Below are 19527 nucleotides of genomic sequence, written 5' to 3'. Positions count from 1 at the left end.
ACTTTTTTCCCCCATATCTGTCGCTGTCTGATTTCCATCACAGTCTAAAGTACCGTGAAGATTGGGAAAATTAGTCCGGTGACGTAGGACTGTGCGCAACTTTCCAGTTTCCGCTGGATTTCGTCCTCTGCATATAAGCTTAATAAAGCCTGAACCTCATTGTCGGTCCATCTGTCGTATGTTTTAAACTCCATTGTTGATTCGAATGGCAAACAACTCTTACTGCACACACTGCAACAGACTTTTAAATATGGTGGTTGAAATAAAATGTTGCATGGAGTCAACCATTAAAAATGCTGCGTGGAGTCAACCAATCAGTCCCACCCCCAAAAGTCCCTGAACTTTGAAAAAGTACTACCTCGCAAGCAGGGAATTTCTGAGGGGGAAATTCACTTAGATTCTGGTCCTACGCTCAAAACACACAGAGTACCACCCCAAAGTTCCTAGGGAAAGTTCCTGCGGTGGAAACGCGGCTTATGGCTCAGGTCCCTGCTTCAATGTCACTCTATTAATCACTTGTTCTATTGTCTGCGTAAGTCTGATCACACCACTTCTTAACAAGCTACATGATTTTAGGAATCATGCCATAGCAAGCCTCACTGATTAGTAATTTAGTTATCCACAGCGACTTACAACACACTTATTAGAGGGACATTCTTCCTGGAGCAACATGAGGCCAAGGCTACATTCACATTGCAAGCCTTAGTGTTCAATTCTTATTCATTGCTCAGATCCATTTTTTTGTACAGCTGTTCACATTGTTGTTTTAAATATGGCCAATAACAGATTTCAGTGTGAACAGATCATGGTCCTGAATTAACCAGTATGCACAAAAGAATGATAAAAAGACATCACGCAGCACGCTGTCATAAACATGGAGGACATTAAAGTAAGCTTTACACTTTTATTTATTGTGAGATCTGCCGTGGAAGCTAGCGAATTTATGCACAGGCATTATAAAACAAAATCGAGGATGCGAAAAAAGAGAGCAGAGTTTTTAAACATTTATGATGTTTTGCTTTTATATAGAGCTGTCACTGTAATACTTAAGAACTCTCACATATCACTGTCTTTTTCACTGACTACCTTTTGCAACTGTCCTGATAACTATGCATGTAAAATCTTTGAAGAGACTCCCATGAGCACACAATTGTGATGAATGTCGATCTAGAGTGACGAAAAGGTTGCATACATTTCGATTTGACTTTTGAGGTCACACTGCAAAACATCAGATCTGTATTGAATTTAGGACCACATGGAAATGGCCCAAATCAGAATCGAAAACATCGGTTCCATGTGGCATATGAGCAAAAAAATTGGCTCACTTGGGATTTGGGCCACATTTACCTGCATTCTGAACGTAGCCTAAGTGTCTTGCTTAAAGGGGTCATGAGTTGAGAAATCAACTTTTCCTTGAGCTTTTGATATATAAGAGGTTATCGTACTATAAGAATCTGAACTGTTTCAGAACTGAAAACGTCCTTGTTAATCCAATAAAAGTTTTTATTGACAACAGGCCCAGTGAACGACTCATCCTGGAATGTGCCCATCTATAGGTGAAACGCTGCCTCCACAGAAGAAATCAATGCCTACTTCATAACTGCAACGTTAGCCCTTCCCACGGGCATGTTAGTAAGATGACGAGGAGAGAAGAGTGATAGAGGACTAAAAATAACATTACCTTTCAAAGGATCCTTATTCTATGAATATGGTTATTTATTTTCAACAATGTGAATGTCTCAGTTGAGCATTATTTATTTGTATTCGGTACATTTCACTGTGGATTCTTTGGTAAATCAATTGCATTTCGGCGCAGGCTTTGCAAACAGACTTTTACGATATGGACTCAACAGTAATGCAACAACATGTAACTAACTGTGTTCATTCTAATGCCTGATCTGATATGTAATGTTTCATGTACAGTCCGATGTTCTTTGTCTATGTGTCAGTAAATCAAAGCAGTTGATTTACGCTCCCTTTACAATCGCTGGATCTGTCAATGTAACAGTGTGCACGGGAGCTGTCAATCAAACAACACAAGTTTATCAGTGACTCGTGCCAAAACTCCCATTTTATTCTACAAATCTCTATGTTAAATCGGGTTTGCACTGTTAGTTATGATGAAAGCATTAGTTAGAGTGCAGAAATTGAGTTGCAAAGACAAGATCACTGCTTTCATGCACTCAACAACATGTCTGTGATAGGATACAATGTTCATCACTGCAACCTTTCATACCACAATCTATATATAATGCCATAGATCTAAATGTAATGCTATAATCAACACTTTTCACGATTCGTTAACCTTGAGAACTGTAATAGTAAAAGCGTGCTAAAAGTTTGACAGAATAATACTTAGCTATTTCATACTTAGCTATTTCATAGGCAAAGATGCTAGCCAATCACAGCAGTGGGTGTTTACACTAAAGTCTCACAGCAGACACGCCCCATAAAACAGAGCATTCAAATAAGAGGGCAAATATTTGGGTAGGAAAAATGCTTTTCATTTCTAAATTATAACAATTTTTGATGCAAAAAGCATACTAACACCCCAGGAAACATTATAAAACAATAAAATAACGCAGTTCATGACCTCTTTGAGGCCAGAATGGTGATAGTTTACAGATCATCACACACCTTCTGATGGTGAACAGGTCATATCCTTAGCCACAGGCACATTCATCCTAATCTACATTATGGTATATGGACATCCATCCAGTCAACCTACACTCAACACCCATCAGGGTCACATGACATCTAAACTCAGCAAGGGGAGTTAAATTGTATAATGTGTCCATCTGCTCCCTGCCTCTAGTACAAATCAATATTATAAATCTATAACACTGGTGCTTTTTATCTCTGTGGCTGAACATTCTGCTCATGCTAAACATACAGCGAGCACTTGGTACTACAGTTCTAGGTCAAACACCTGCGTCTCAAAACAAGCTTTTCTTTGCAAACCTTATAAATAGACCGCAAACAGCAGCTAATCGATGCAATGAGCAGTGGCTCATGATTATGGCAAAGCGACTGTCACATCCCAGGATGCCCTATAAAGCTGACATATGCATGAACAAATGGTTAAATGTATATTAAATGGTTAAAAGTGAGTATAAAAGTATCTTTAAAGCCTTACTTTGTGCATAGAGGGTATTGTGACATATTTTTCCTTATCAGCTTCAGAGTACATGACATGCACAGTGCGATATGTGATGTCTGGAGGCTGCCCTCATGCTGGTATAGACAAAACGGAAGGTGCCACACAAGGACAACATCATCGGTCATATCAGACTCTAACAGTTCTCCAGAAAACAAAACAACCCAAGTGAAAAGTACTTGAAGTTGTTGAAGTAGTTGAAGTACTAAAATTACAAAAAAAACCTAATAAATTATAGCTGTATAGAATATATATATATATATAAAAAAAAAAAATCCACATAAAATTACTAAAACTTAAAATGAAAACAGAAAATATAAAAAAAAGCTAATTTAAAATGTTAACAAATAGCTTACTATAAATCATACTGAAATAGCATTGCTGTTAAGTTGGTATGGCAATTTAAAATATAGAAAGCAAAGTTGGTATGGCAATTTAAAATATAGAAAGCAAAGGTACGACACCTGTGTAGGAGGTTTTTGTGATGGGAGGTGGGTTACACATGGGGGATCTCCTGTTTGAGAAAAAAAGGAAAAAAAGGCAACGTCATTGTGTATGAAGCAAGTAACAGATATATTCAGTATCTCAGAATAAATTCTGTCAATACTGAAAAAAAAAAAGATTTAGGCTGTGTGTCCACCAAAGTGTTTTAGCCAGTTAAAAACGCCAGCGCTCTTCTGAGAACACCTTACTGTGGGCGCTTGAGAGCGCTTCGGTGGCACCACACTTTCCCCCCCAGTTTTTTTCAGATGCTATGTGCTATCTACAAAATATCTGCGGAAGTGTTACCAGTATCTGATTTCCTACTAGATAGTTTGTTTATGAATATAAAAATATCCCAGCAGAATGTTGGTCGTTGTGGTTTTTGTCCTGCCCCACTGTGATTGGACGGATGAGTAAAAAGTGACCGCGATGAGCGCTGCGTTTTACCCAAAGCTGAACATTCTTCAACCCTCATCGACTGGTACAAAAAATGCAGAGCGCTCAGTGCATCGTCAAGCTGCTGCCATTTTAAAAAAACGTGGTGCTCCTATTAAAAACAATTGGAGAAAAATACACAAGCCTCTGGAAAATAACACTTTGGTGGGCACAGTGTCATGATAAAAGTGTGTGCATTTGAATATTTTAAACTGAAAGCAACATACTTGTTATTGGCCCTTTCCTGTTGTACATTTGTTAAAGCAGCAAAATTATTCCGGACACTTTTCACTTTTGTTGTTTTTGATTTTTTCTACTCTAAATGCCTGTTTACGCCAAGAACCATAACTATAAGTATAACTATAAGGATAATTGTATTAGCGTCCACATCAGCAAACAATATGGTTTTGTTTATTCTAAGCACACACTGCAGTTTTGTGTTCTGCCGCTTTAAATGGGATCAATAAAACAGGATGGATTCTGATATCCTGTCAATGTTTTTATCGTTCATCAGCTGGAAAAAATTGTTCTGAAAGTGATTTCAACAATTGCCGTTATCGTTATAGTTGTGGTGTGGACGATATTTAGTCTATAAAATCTATTTTTAAGTCTATAAAGAATCTGTGTATTTTGACAAAAGTTTATGGAAATTATGCAATAATATGGTCAAATTTTTTGCTAGGTAACTCATAATAATTGTGGTTTTTGTCCTGCCCCACTGTGATTGGACGGATGAGTAAAAAGTGACCGCGATGAGCGCTGCGTTTTACCCAAAGCTGAACATTCTTCAACCCTCATCGACTGGTACAAAAAATGCAGAGCGCTCAGTGCATCGTCAAGCTGCTGCCATTTTAAAAAAACGTGGTGCTCCTATTAAAAACAATTGGAGAAAAATACACAAGCCTCTGGAAAATAACACTTTGGTGGGCACAGTGTCATGATAAAAGTGTGTGCATTTGAATATTTTAAACTGAAAGCAACATACTTGTTATTGGCCCTTTCCTGTTGTACATTTGTTAAAGCAGCAAAATTATTCCGGACAGTCCTTAAACTTGCCAGAACCTGAGAGAAGAAAAAAATTAGTTCAGTGGTGTTATATTATTGTATTCAATTTGTAATGTTGTCAAATCAACTCCTTTTAAAATTGACATATTTAATAATGCAATACCTGTGCAAAAGGGGTAACAATCATGTCATCCCCATGTCTGCAAAAAAAAAAAGAAAAAAAAAAAAAAAAAGGAAGAAGAAAAAAGCAGAAAAAAAAGGCAGAAAGTACTAATTAAAACAGCAGTGGCTTTTTTATTTTCACATGAAATGTATAATTTATAAAAAGATTTTGAGAACTGCAGTTTAATCTACTTTTAGGCTATACCATTGTCTATTTAAAAACAAAACATGCACATTCATTAAAGAAAAACAAAACATACATGCCACTTAAGCGGTTCTGCATTTAAAAAGACATTTGCTCACATGTCACTGGCGATGGAGGAGTTTCTGGACATAGACTTTGGTGAGAGGTCATAGTCGCTGTCAGAGCGGTACAGGAAGGACTCTCTCCTCTGGCTGTGCACAAAGTTGGCCTGGAGGATGAGACCTGACCCCGGGCTGGCCATGGGATCCAGCGGACTGCGTCCTGATGACGTGCCATTGTCCACATCAAAGCTGGGGAGACAAAACAACAAGACAGTTGGCACTGATGTCAAATGTTAATGTTGGATGACGTAGAGTAAAATGTTACTCAGGTCATTTTCAATGAGATTTGCCCATTTCTGGCAATGTGGACATATTGCTGGCCACTTTTACATTAGGAACTGGCCATTCACTTTTGTTGTTTTTGATTTTTTCTACTCTAAATGCCTGTTTACGCCAAGAACCATAACTATAAGTATAACTATAAGGATAATTGTATTAGCGTCCACATCAGCAAACAATATGGTTTTGTTTATTCTAAGCACACACTGCAGTTTTGTGTTCTGCCGCTTTAAATGGGATCAATAAAACAGGATGGATTCTGATATCCTGTCAATGTTTTTATCGTTCATCAGCTGGAAAAAATTGTTCTGAAAGTGATTTCAACAATTGCCGTTATCGTTATAGTTGTGGTGTGGACGATATTTAGTCTATAAAATCTATTTTTAAGTCTATAAAGAATCTGTGTATTTTGACAAAAGTTTATGGAAATTATGCAATAATATGGTCAAATTTTTTGCTAGGTAACTCATAATAATGACACAAGGTACCCAGAGAGAAGACAATCAGTATTCTTTATTTGTTCAAATTTTTAAATAAATCTTTTCAAAATTCATGCCATGGATAAAACTGTGTCAGCACTCATTTTCAAATAAACATGTAAAGAAATAATAGAAAATAAACAAAACACAAAATAAAATAATAAAATATAAAATATAAATGGAAAAAAAAAAATTGTAAGAAAACCTACATTTGCTCCAAGGTAATGTGACTAACCATTACATATTGATTTAGCTCACTGTAGTTTTGTAGTGCAGCAACAGCAAAATATTAAAACCCAAATTAATACAATAAAATGATAAACAATAAAAAAACACTTCCGGCAAATTCCCAATTTAGAGGGCTTCCCCAGACCAGCGACTGTGCCATTCTTAACCTTCATCTCCCTAGTCCTTAAATCCTCCCAACTGTGTTTACAATAACATGCTGACCCATAATCCCCAGGGAGCATTAATATAATTGCTCTGCCCTAGGTATTTTCCTGACGTGAACGGTGACGTGGCTGTAAGTCTTATTCACCGTCATAACCTCCATGCAGGCTCACATCTGAGTCAAATAACGTGGTGCGGATGGATAAATCTGCATTAGCGGGTCAGTCTGCACCTTGGTGACTTCAGAAAACAGTACTGTTTCGCACATCAAGGGCCAATGATTCATGACCCACGTAATTCAGGGGACTGAGCTTTGTTTTGACTGAGAACAAATATGTCAGCAAGAACGAATCTCAGGCAAATGACCTTTCTATTGTCAATCTAGTGCAATCAAAGCAGTGTAAACAGAAAACAATATTTGGAGTTTGCGTCCTGTATATTTTTAACCCAACAGGTTTTAACTTTATTTTTGTGTTTCATTGAGAACCAACTTAGTTAAAACTAGAGCTTGCAGTGAGTCGCCTGCAGATGTGCTGCCCTCATCTCTCTCGGGTCATATCACAGGAATGCACCGGCTTACCGTCTCACACAATCCCAACTCTAGACATGCATTATGAATGAGACAGTTCTCCTTTTACTGTAACCCACACAAATGCACTGCTTACACAACAAAGGGGCAGCAAGCTTTTGAAAACAATATGTTTCTTTCATATGAAAATGAAGACACCTCACCTATTCTAAAGAGATTGGACAAAACATGTCCAGCACCTGCCATTAGTTTTAAAACCAGCAGCATTTCCATTTTGAGATTACAAGATCTCAGAGTTAAACTATGTCAGAAATAAAATATCTTAATTATGTTATTTGGTCCCAAATTTATTATCAATTTTACTGGTAGTCCACTGTATGAAGAATTTTTGGGTAAAATATGTCACAGTTTACTTTGCTATCCTCAATTACAAATAAACTATAGTGTCCTGAAATGAACTACAAATGAACTACAGTGTCCTATATTTTGTAGTAAAAAAATTCTGTGAAAATCTAGTGTCTGAATAATTTTTGGCTTAACTGTGTATATATTATATTATATTATATTATATTATATTATATTATATTATATTATATTATATTATATTATATTATATTATATTATATTATATTATATTATATTATATTATATTATATTATATACCATATTGGCAAAAGTATTGGGACACCCCTCCAAATCATTGAATTCAGGTTTTCCAATCACTTCCATGGCCACAGCCATATAAAATCAAGCACCTAGGCATGCAGAATGCTTCTACAAACATTTGTGAAAGAATGGTCACTCTCAGGAGCTCAGTGAATTCAAGCTTGGTACCATGATTGGTTGCCACAATAAGTCCATTTGTGAAATGTTTCTCACTACTAAATATTCTAAGGTCAACTGTTAGTGGTATCATGACAAAGTGGAAGCAACTGGGAACAACAGCAACTCAGCCACGAAGTGATAGGCCACGTAAAATTACAGCGCGGGGTCAGCGCATGCTGAGGCGCACAGTGCGCAGAAGTCGCCAACTTTCTGCAGAGTCAATAGCTACAGACCTCCAAACTTCGTGTGGCGTTCAGATTAGCTCAAGAACAGTGCGTAGAGAGCTTCATGGAATGGGTTTCCATGGCCGAGCAGCTGCATCCAAGCCTTACATCACCAAGTGCAATGCAAAGTGTCGGATGCAGTGGTGTAAAGCACACCGCCACCGGTACACAAAGCAAGATCCATAGACATGGACGAGCAAGTTTGGTGTGGAGGAACTTGATTTAAAAGAAAAGGCTCAATAAACTATTGCATAGCCATACATATATTACACTACACATCATTATAACAGCCCTTTGTGCTTTGAACTTTTTAATGCGAAGCGCTGCCTCTGCGCGCTGTGACTGCATGAGATGCGCATTGGCGCTCAGTGACGCTCTGTATTAAGCCTTTCATATTATAATACTTTTGCACAATTAAATATTATTAATAGCCATTCTTGTTTTGTCATATCTATCATATGTTGCTGAGCTGCTCTTAAAATTTGAACGAAATGTCTTTTAATTTTATAGTATATTTTTATACATATGAAGGTATGAGTCAAACATGACAAAATCATGAGTAATGAATGGAGTCAGCCTCACTTTTTTTTTTTTTTTGAATGTCAATCAAGCTACTGAAGCTACTGGTTTATTTGCAGTTGTTGCACTGGTGCACGCTTATTTAATAAATTATTCACTACATTTGTGTATGTATATTGTTTTACAATATACAAGTTATACAAGTTAGGAAAATAATGTCAAGCTTGATGCCTTTCACCAAAGAATGATTCCAGTCTCTCCCACACAGTGAGGTATACAGTTTATTAGATAATAATAATAAAACAGTGCTGAATTATTATTTTAGTATCTGATTTGACAAACAAATCAGCCTCCACTCACTCACTCATTTTGTTTGCTCCGAATTAATATTGTTGGTGTTACAGGGCTTGATTTTTTTTGTAGGATTGCACGTATTTTGTTGTCCCACCCAAAGTGTGCCACATAAAGCCACCTCTCAGTACTAAATAGAGTTCTTTTTCGCTGCTTATTGAGCCTTAACACTCAAATACATACAAAATAATGTCAGAATGCCGGTCTTGGTGAGTATTCATGTAAACACAGTTAGGTTTTAACTGAATGTAAACAGCTGAGAAAGAAAACGCATGTGTAGCAGTAATGGATCCATGTGTCCGGTCTTAAAGTGACAGCAGCCTAAAATACCTGCTGCCAAATTATGAGATAATATTAAAAAAATTTATATGGCAGTTTTTTCCCATGGTATCAATATCAAAATTGTGGCCAGTGAAAATGCAGAGTGGCTAGTAATTTAGTAAACCACTAGCCACAGTGGCTGGTGAACAAAAAAGTTAGTGTTTTTCCATGTATACTACTGCTCAAGTTTTTTTTTTAAATGTTTTTGAAAAAAGCTTCTTATGCACACCAAGGCTATAGTTATTAGATTAAAAATAGTAAAAACAGCAATATTGTGAAAAATTACCAAAATTTTTAAAATAAGAGTTTTCATATATTTTAAAATGGGAATTAGGCAAAGCTAAATTTTCAGCATCATTACTCCAATCTTTAGTTTCACATGATCCTTCATGTATCAATCATTCTAATGTGCTTTATCAATGTTGAAAACAATCTTTTTAATTTTGATTCCTCAAAAAAATTAGACCCTTTTAGGGAATGACCAGCCCATCAACAAACAGTTTTATGAGCAGTTTGCTTTTCTAACATGACTTCGGTTACAGAGGGGAAAAAATACACCACTCCCATCCTCTCTCTTTCCTCTTCGTCTTCACTTTGGTAGTGTTTTCATTACATTTCCTTGATTTCCCTCTATCAAATAAGCAGTATATGAAGGTCTCCATCTGTTCCCTGTACATGTATCACTGCCTGCTTAAACTACACTTAAAATACAAACACACACAAATGAACACAGACCAACACATCTTCTATAGCAGATCCAAAGTACTGTGTATTTTGAGGGTAATTACACTGAAGTGTTTTTGTTTTGGATATACAAACACAGAATTTATTCACACATGGCACAGACAGAAACAAACAAACAAAAAAAACAGCAGAACAATGAAAACCAAAGAAATTCAGTTCATTATTAAAACCTTGGTAATAAGGTGTAGCAAAACAGCTCTATATCAGAGTTGGATAAAAATCTCCTCTTACCTCTACTCCTCTACCTAGTGTTGTGAGAAATATTTCTGTTGCTTTCATATAGTACACGTCAAAATATTAAAAAAAGTTGTTGTGTTAACTGCAGTTAAGTTTACCTGAGAGGAGCGTGTAGTCGAAGCCATATGCACATACAGTATATGGTATATGACTACGTTTTCCAAAAACTGGGGGGGTATTGTTTTTTTTGCTAGAACTGTGTAGAAACTCTTTTGACATCAAAGAACGCCGTATGACGCAACACAAATTACACATTATACAGCCAGTTCTAGATAATCGTAATGACTTCCAGTTATTTTAAATAATTAAAGGAGTGGGCTGGATGGGATCTATCCAGACACCACTGATATAATCAAAGAAATGCAAGTGGGAATTATTTTCCAAATTGTCTGGGCTTCTGGAAAATTTACTGTAGAGTTTACTTAACTTTTATCATATAACTAGGACTAAAAAAGTGTTTGTGAATAATTAACAACTGAGAAATAAGAAAGAACTTGGAAACTTTCTGATTGTCAAATATTATTTAATGTTCCATAGTTAATGTGATGAAGATCCATGGTTTCCTTGCTACATCTGTGTGAATGGAGTTACATACACTAAAATGATAGCAGTTTGCTAAAAAAAAAAAAAAATGGGGTAAAAATGTTAGAAGTTAAAGTATGCTGCAATTCATTTCTCCTGTATTCAAAATATTCCCAAACTGTGGTTGCTGATATTTTTAGGACAAGGTTTTTTAGGTTCCCTGTTTCTCTGCTTTCTTCCATGTCGTAATGGTAAACCCGCTTTGTTCTGGCACTAGATTTTGGGCGTGCTGCATTTAGATTGCACAATGTGGGCTGGTGGAAAAATCTTGCTTTTTGTGGTTTAGGAATTGTGCATGCTCATCGCGATTTTATTATGATTTCAATTAAATGCACAGCCTTACATTTTGGTTCTTCATGGGCTGCTTGCAAAGAGTTCTCTATCTCTCAAGACATGGAACTAGTAAAGAGGATCATAAGCAGAAAAACATGTTTATAACTTAAATTATAGTCAAGAAATATAAAAATCAAAGTGGTTTGCTATAGAATCATCTAAAATATATCACAATATACAACAATGACTCCGGGCGTCGGTCCAATTACTTCAATGGTGCTTTAGCGAAAAGGTTAAATATGTCTGTCCCTTTAAAATCAAAGGGATAATTAACTCTAACTACTATGCTATCTATGGCATCAGATGTCGAACTGGCTCGCTCTATTGTTGTGGATGACAGTGAGTGATAACAGAAGCCCTGCCCAATCTCTTTGCCTGCAGTTTAAGCCATTTAAAATGAGACTGGCTGTTTCTAAACTTCTGTTTTTGGTAACAAACCAATTTTCGCCATTTAGAATGGCAGAGTTCACAATGTTCTCACAAAAACTTAAATGATACTAATATTTAGAATAAAAATAAAATGACAACAGAAACCTCTTGCTAATGAATGTCTTGTAAAATGTAAGCCAGATGCGAGAACTAAATGAAAACACTTGTTAACTGAAATAAAAATAAACATAACTGGGAAAAAACTATAAGCTAAAATACATTTCATGATTCCAAAAGTATCTAAAGAAAAAAAATATATATATAAAGCACACGAATGCCTCATATTTAAGAGTGTTATATCATCTAGTTTTGTTCTTAATAAGGGTTTCAATGTAGATCTGGGAAAAATTTAAGTTTTATATAATAGGCTAATTAGAATACTGTTATAATTAAAATACAATTTTTCAAGTAATACATTCAGAATGACAGAAGTTGTGGTTGGCAGTGAATTTTCTCTAAAGTTTAACATTTGTAGCTAATGAACTGGTACATGCCTGACCTCCTAAGCTCTATTTAACTGCATGTGGTCCATTAGCGTATAAGAGAGGAACAAAAAAGCACAGGAAATATGGAGTCTGACCATGGGACATTCAGAAAGTGGAACCCGACTGGTTTGAGACACCATGCAAAGAGAATGTACAAGACATCATGTTTCCTGTTCCCAAAACACTGCCGTTTTCTTGTCAATCATGAGACAGAACAGGAATATGCTCAAAATAGACAAAAAAATAAGGTGCACAAATAAAAATAGCATGCAGGAATAATTCATGAATCAAATCAAGCTTTGTAAAAAGTATAAAAATAACCGTTGTTAAAATGCTGAAGAAAATATGGTGAATCAGAAAGTCAGAGCAGCAAATTTTTGGAAGTGACTTTTCAATTGATCAGTTTGGTTCTGAAATTGAACTCTGTCATCACTACCTCAATTTTTTAAGAGTTAATTTGGTTGCAAAATGTGGTTGTCACTCATATAAATAACCAAAACCTTTGAGTACAGAATTAGATTAACAGCCATATTTAACAACCGGTGCTGAGAATAGAAAAACATGCACCCACCTTAACACACACTTCCACGAAATGCAAATATTGCGCTTTTAGTACAGCCACATTATAGCACCTTGATAGATAAACACATCAAGAGCCATCCAATTAAAACTGCTTTATGTGGCAAAGCTTGAATGGCGAAGAGGAAATAGTCCATCTATTCCATCAGATTAGGTGTCATACAAGACAACAAATGCACAACCTTCTCTTTTATATAGAAGCACAAATACACACATTTACACTAGGGGTGCAACGGTTCTTAGTAAAAAAGTTCAATGCAAGTGCCGTGTGCTCTAATGTCCTGTCATTCACGCCGTCATCACCCGGGACCTGAACAGTGCATGTTGCTATCTGTGTTTAAACTAAACTCATTTAAGCCTTGCTGATTTAAACATTCAAGAGCAAGACCCGAAAGAGAACTCGCACGTGCTGTGAGAAGATTTGTTTGTGCGCTCACCCGAAACACTTTTATTTCAGACAGCGTGCAAATACTGAGTTCTCTTTCAAGTCTTGCGCTTCAGCGGACAAATTCATACAAAAAATGTCAACATGCCCATCTTGGCGAGTATCCTAGCAAACAGAGTCGGTTATGTCTTAAGTGAACGTATATTAGTCGAGAAAGACAAAGCATGTGTAACAGTATATGTACTGGATAGTGCATTAAGCCCTATGTCTTAAAGAAAAAAAATTCCTGCTGCCTGTGTTTTTAATGTTAACAAATGACAAAGAAATCACTCACTGTTCTTGAGTGAATAGCTTTTGTAACTTCAATAATGATTAATCTTAAGATAATATGCAGTGTTATTTTATTTTTGATTACTTTATCCATTTTCTGTACCTGAAAACTATTGTTAGATATCTGAAAAAACTGAAAAGCACTGTTTATTTTATTTGAATATTTGCTCTTATTTTTTTTATCTATATTTGACAATAGTCCTATTTTCCCTGAACATAGCACATACCGAACCATACTGAAAACGTGACCTTAAAACCGTGATATGTACCGAACCGTGAGCAATTTGAACCGCTGCACCCCTAATTTACACACAGTCCATGAAAGATAAAAGACCTCTCTTAAAGGGATATTCCACCCAAAAATGTAAATTAATTTACTCACCCTCACGCCATCCACAATATATATAACTTTTTTCTTCATATAAACACAAACAATGATTTTAAATAAAATAATCAATCACAAAGTCCTACTTGTGAACGCCTGTATAACAGTAGACCAGAAGGAACGGTTTGCAGTAAAAAAAAAAAAAAATGGAGTTAGTATATTAGTATATTTCTTACACACCTATTGTTTTGCTTCAGAAGACATTGATTTGTCCACTAGGGTCATATGGATTACCTTCATGATTGCGGTGTGTAGTTTTTCAAACATCAACCGAGAGGCGGCCATTCACTTGCATTAAATGTACTCAAAGAGAATGATTATTTTTCTAATAAAAAAAAAAATTGTGTTTATCTAAAGAAAGTAAGTCATATACATCGGAGACGGCATGAAGGTGAGTAAATTATTTCATTTTGTGGTGAACTATCCCTTTAAATGCATTGTGCAACCAAAAGTCCATTTTACTGTTTTGATTTATGCGTTTAATACAACCATGGAGTATTTTATTTCAAATTATGGAAATATATTTTATTATAGTAACCCAAATGGCAATAGCATAAGCGACAGGATATGAGGTGGCAACTGTCAATTAATGACTGGTGTGTATGACATGAGTAGAGTCACTGTCATGCATTACAATAAAGCAAAACAAACAGGAACCACGGACAATAGGGTCAATATATAAGGTGAAGGAAGCACATACTGACACACGCACATTGTCCTAACACTGATGACATCATTAAGATGTCAGTGAGATTTCCTCCATCCTGACCTCTTAACCTTTTTTCATACACACACAACCAAACACATACACTTGAACATTCTCAAAGCAAGGTCGTGTTTGCTTAGCTGAGAGCTGTTATTCATGGAGACCAAATGGAGCATTCCACGAGCAAAGGGGGGTAAGTAATCTGTCTCTTTTTAGCTAGCCTACTTTATAAACGTTCAGACAAAAACATGACAGAAATATAGCTGCAAGCAGCAATTACGGGGCCAAGCACAAAAACAGCACAAGAAGCAAGCCAACATGGCTGTGAGCATCAGACCAACAGCAGCAGTGAGCAATTAAAGACCTATTAAGATCATTTTATGCAAAATAGCTGAACAATGATCAAAAATGAGGATTTACTGGTTCATCACTTTCGACCAATAGGTGGCGCAAATTCATTGCTCCAGTATACAAAAACCGTTTTTACATATCGACTTGAAATCCATAACATTTTGTCGGCATGGTCTGAAGAAGATATGGTTCGATTTTGGTGAAAATCGGAGCAACGGTCTAGGAGGAGTTCGAAAAAGTAGGTTTTTAAAGAAAAACAATATGGAGGACAGGAAGTTCAGCCAACTATGGCAAATTTGATATCTATGTTCTTGGCATGAAACAACGAATGAAATGAGACCAGTTTCATTACAATGAGTTAAAAAAGTAAAAAGTTATTAGCATTTTTGAAAATTTTGTTATAACTTTTGACCACAAAGTGGCGCTGTTCCGAAACTTTTCAGGCTCCTTCAGGGCATTGAGCTGATGAGCCATACCGAGTTTCGTAAAGATACGCTAATGCGTTCGTAAAATACAGCAGTTTAGCACAAAATTCAAAATGTCCGATGGCCAAAATGTCCAATATGGGAAAATTGGATATCATTCAACTCAGCATGATGCCCCGAATCCAAAATCGGAATAACGGCCTAGGAGGAGTTCGAATCGGCTTGACCCAAGGAATCAGAGGAAAAAAGACATTTTGTTTCTAGCCCTTATGGTTCAAAAGTTATTAGCATAAACATAAGTGCAACTTTGGACAGCTGGTGGCGCTAGAGGGATTGAGTTAGAGACTCCAAATTTGCTATGGACAAAGGTCATTCTGTCCTCTAACTGTGTGCCAAATTTCACAACTTTCCCGTAAGCGGTTCTATGGGCTGCCATAGACTTCAAGAGCGGAAGAAGAATAATAATAAGCGTACGGAACGCCAACAATAACAATAGGTGCCTAAGCACCTTCGGTGCTTGGCCCCTAATTATACACCAAAATAAGCCTGTGAATCATCAATATGCAATATCTCACATTTTGCAGCAACGGAAGGCTGCTCAAATTACACTTTACATGCACAGTGTGTTCAAACAAACTGAAATCTGTTCTACCAAAATAATAAGTCCACTACAAACAATCATCAACCATTTCTAAAATAAGCACATACAAATGTAGAACAAGATGTGACAAGAGAGACTAGGGTTAGGTCTCTGCCCTTTGGCGCTGCTTGCCAAATATGCTGCAATCCAGCAGCAGCCTCCTTCTGTGGAAATAATCCATTTCACTATTTTTTTTTTAGGTGATTGCACAAATGTTTTGGATCCGTTACTGGTCGACATACTGTACTTCTTTTTCCCTTTTTCAGACTAAAATGAGCAAACCCAACCATATTTCATATCATATCTAATCATTTTCACTCTCCAAAATGTATTCATTAGGCTATAAATTAACATTTTGCGTAAACTCTGTAATCTCAAACCATATTTTTTAATGTTTAATGCACTTATTTGCATCTACAATAGGAGGTAGGTGCATAAAAGCAACTAGATTCAAAATTATTTACAGTCCTTATGATTAAATAAAAAAAAATTAATTACAAAAAATGCATTTATCTTCTTTTTTTTAAATTAAATATTCATTATAAATAAAAATATATTTTACAAAATGGTTTAGTAAAATGAAAAACATCTTTAATGTAATCAAAATAGTTCAATTTGATGAAATCCCATATCCAACAGGCAACAAATGCATCAACAAATGTTTAAATATATCCTACAGTTTCACTTCAAAAAGCCAGCAAAAGACAGAGTACATGAAAAACCAAGAGGAAAAGTACTAGTGGAACAGAATGTAAATAAAATATTAATTCTTTAGGAAGAGCGCAGCACTATTTACGGAAGGTGAGTGAAAAAAACAATGGGGGTTAAAACTAAGAGGAAGCAGAGAATTACACAAGATGTTAAAAAGAGATATTGGCTGGTGTAAAGCAGGAGAAGGAAACAGCAAGCACTGGGTTCTAGGTTAAGGGAGATAGAGGGAGATAGTCAAAAGTTCTCCTTTACCCATCTGTGTTCTTAAGTGAACTGGTGGAGCGAGACCGGGGCTTCATGATAATGCTCATTCTGGACGTGGATTTCCCTCTGCTAGCGGCTACAGCTAATCCCAACAGTGTGCATTTGTTTTCAGTCCTCACGTGCGTCTCCAAGCGTGAACATAACTCGGCCGAGAAGGCCCTGCCTCTGTTTTTTCCACTGACAGAAGCCCCTCGTGGTCCGGGACTCTCAAACTGACCGGACAGGCGTTCCAGTGTTTGTGTCACTCAGCAACCGGCTCCTATAATGCAAGACAATTGGTCTCTCCCCCTCTCATACTCTCTCCTGAAACTCCCACCCTATGTACTTTCCTCCCTCCCTCCCTCTCTGGCTGGCTGGCTGCAGGGATCATTGCTCGGACTCGTGTAGTAATGACGTAGTCGGGGGTAGGGCGCTCCTCATGTTTGAGACGAATGAATGGAGGAGGAAACTTACACCTCAACTTAAGAGGTTTCAGATGACAGGGAAAAATGAAAGTTAAGTGATCCCAACGGATGTATATAACTCCCTAATATAATGGGAAGGGATTGCCCAGTTGTATGATTTCACACTGAGTCAAAAGGATTTAGTTTGAAATTACACATCCTGTTTAGCCTGGGAATTTAAAATCACTTCATCCAAGCAATCATTTACAATGGACTTATTAAATGCACTTTCACATACTGAATATCATGATATAAGAGTCTTATAAAGGCAAAAAAATGACATACTAAATGTCATGTACAACTTTTCAAACAGAAAACTCTTCAACAAAGAAAAATCTAACACACATGGCTGTGCTTGACTAGTTTGTTTACCGCTGCGATTAACGGTTCACACATTAACCCATGCCAAGGGCCCTCAGAGGTGTTCCGGTGACTCATGACATGCGTCAACCAATGACAGCAAAGCAGAGAGTATCGCTTACAGCTCCTCCCACTTGATGGTTTCAATAAGCATTTCGACAACAGGCTTGATTTTAATCTTCAGTGAAAGATTACAGAGGTCTGATTACGAAACATTTAGTTTGGGACGATATCTGTCAGTTCTAAATTATAACTAACTGAAAAAAGATGCTAGAAAAGATACTTTTAAGGTGAGCATGTGTTTGTCTTATTGGGTATAGATGCATAATATCACATAATATCAGCAGCTAATCTATGTTTGTGCGCATTGTTGCCCCCCTGTGTTCACAAGAGATTAAAGCAGATAGTAGTAGATAAAAATCAATAACATCTCCTAACAAAGTCATTTACTCATTGGGGTGTAATTAACAAACCATAAATACATTTATATCAGCTGGGGCAAGTTGTAACTTTTTTGTTTTTTGTTTTTTTTACTCCAATGAATATTTCTCAGGCTTGGGTATTTTTATTTTTATTCTATATAAACACATACATGTATATTTGACAAATACATTTTTAATGTCTTCCATATTAAAGCTACTTAATGGCCTTTCAGCAATTTTTAAACAACAATTTATTTATTTATTATTGCCATATCAGCAACAATGACTATTTTCATGTAAGCACACACACACACACACACACACACAATGCATACATATTTATATATGGGTCAACAATGACATGACGGGTCATTTTTCTTCCAAAGGCCTTAATAATAATAAAAAACAAAGATATGACATGTATGTAAGGTAGTACAACTAGATCTCTTTTATTGAATCCGAAAGGTTTTAATAATATTTTGCGACATAAAAAGGTATTTAAAAGATTTTCAAGTGTCAAAAGGTAATTTGGTTTAACCGTCCAAAGGCCAATACAGTCATTTCATTCGAGATTAAAATATCTTAAAATGTAATAAATGTATATATTTTTTATTCTGGCATGATTTTATAACATCATATATCAACATAATGCAAAATGGTATTAAAATTATGTGCAGAAGTCAATGCTTTGTCATGAGAAAGAATGTCCAGAAAAATGAATTTCATTGATGTCATTCAGAGTAACCAATATAAAGGGTAGATTTTGGATCAAGTCATGCTGTCAATATCATGTGACAGGATGTGACATCCCTTAGACACCTGCAAAGGACCACATAGTCATGAAGCAAAGTAACTAACTCTCTTTTAATTAATTGAAAAATTCATGTTTTCACCTGCTCATACGTATGCACCGAAACATCTGGTCATTCGGTATGACCGCTATGAAACTTGGAAAATGTTGGACTATTTTAAAAACCTGTACTAAATATAAAATGTTTAATTGTCATTTTCTTAGCTAGCTAGCAATCTAACTAGCTAGATATCAGCCTGTTTACATTGTTTGAAAATATCGTAATTTGGTAAAAACGAAATTTTGGTTAAACCGTTGACTTCTTTGGTGACAAATTTTGTCCATCTTGTTAAAAAAATTACAAAAGCAGTGTTAACTGATTATAAAAACTACAATCTCATTGTTAACACTTAATAAAACTTCAAAATGAATTAGATCTCCATTATGTTTTTTTACACTTC

At 36.1% G+C, this 19527-nt stretch overlaps 1 protein-coding gene across 10 annotated transcripts in view; it reads right to left on the bottom strand.

The window, feature by feature from the left end:
* pde4d (phosphodiesterase 4D, cAMP-specific) overlaps positions 1-19527 on the bottom strand; it is a 133031-nt gene that overhangs the window by 16745 nt on the left and 96759 nt on the right. For 5 of the 10 annotated variants that reach the window (XM_067394616.1, XM_067394624.1, XM_067394625.1 and 2 more), the window contains exons 2-5: positions 5546-5737; positions 5244-5280; positions 5061-5137; positions 3622-3671 (exon numbers count right to left, since the gene is read on the bottom strand). In XM_067394616.1, coding sequence (XP_067250717.1) covers positions 3622-3671; positions 5061-5137; positions 5244-5280; positions 5546-5737 — 356 coding nt within the window. Of the gene's footprint in view, positions 1-3136; positions 3235-3621; positions 3672-4087; positions 4104-4302; positions 4970-5060; positions 5138-5243; positions 5281-5545; positions 5738-17039; positions 17307-19527 lie in introns of those variants that run through there. The other 5 variants (XM_067394618.1, XM_067394621.1, XM_067394626.1 and 2 more) reach the window with 5 other exon arrangements.

This window comes from Chanodichthys erythropterus, chromosome 9 (assembly GCF_024489055.1).
Source record: "Chanodichthys erythropterus isolate Z2021 chromosome 9, ASM2448905v1, whole genome shotgun sequence".
Lineage (NCBI taxonomy): Eukaryota > Metazoa > Chordata > Actinopteri > Cypriniformes > Xenocyprididae > Chanodichthys > Chanodichthys erythropterus.
The sequence above is the reverse complement of the archived record's forward strand: the minus strand, read 5'-3'. Positions and strand labels throughout refer to the sequence as shown.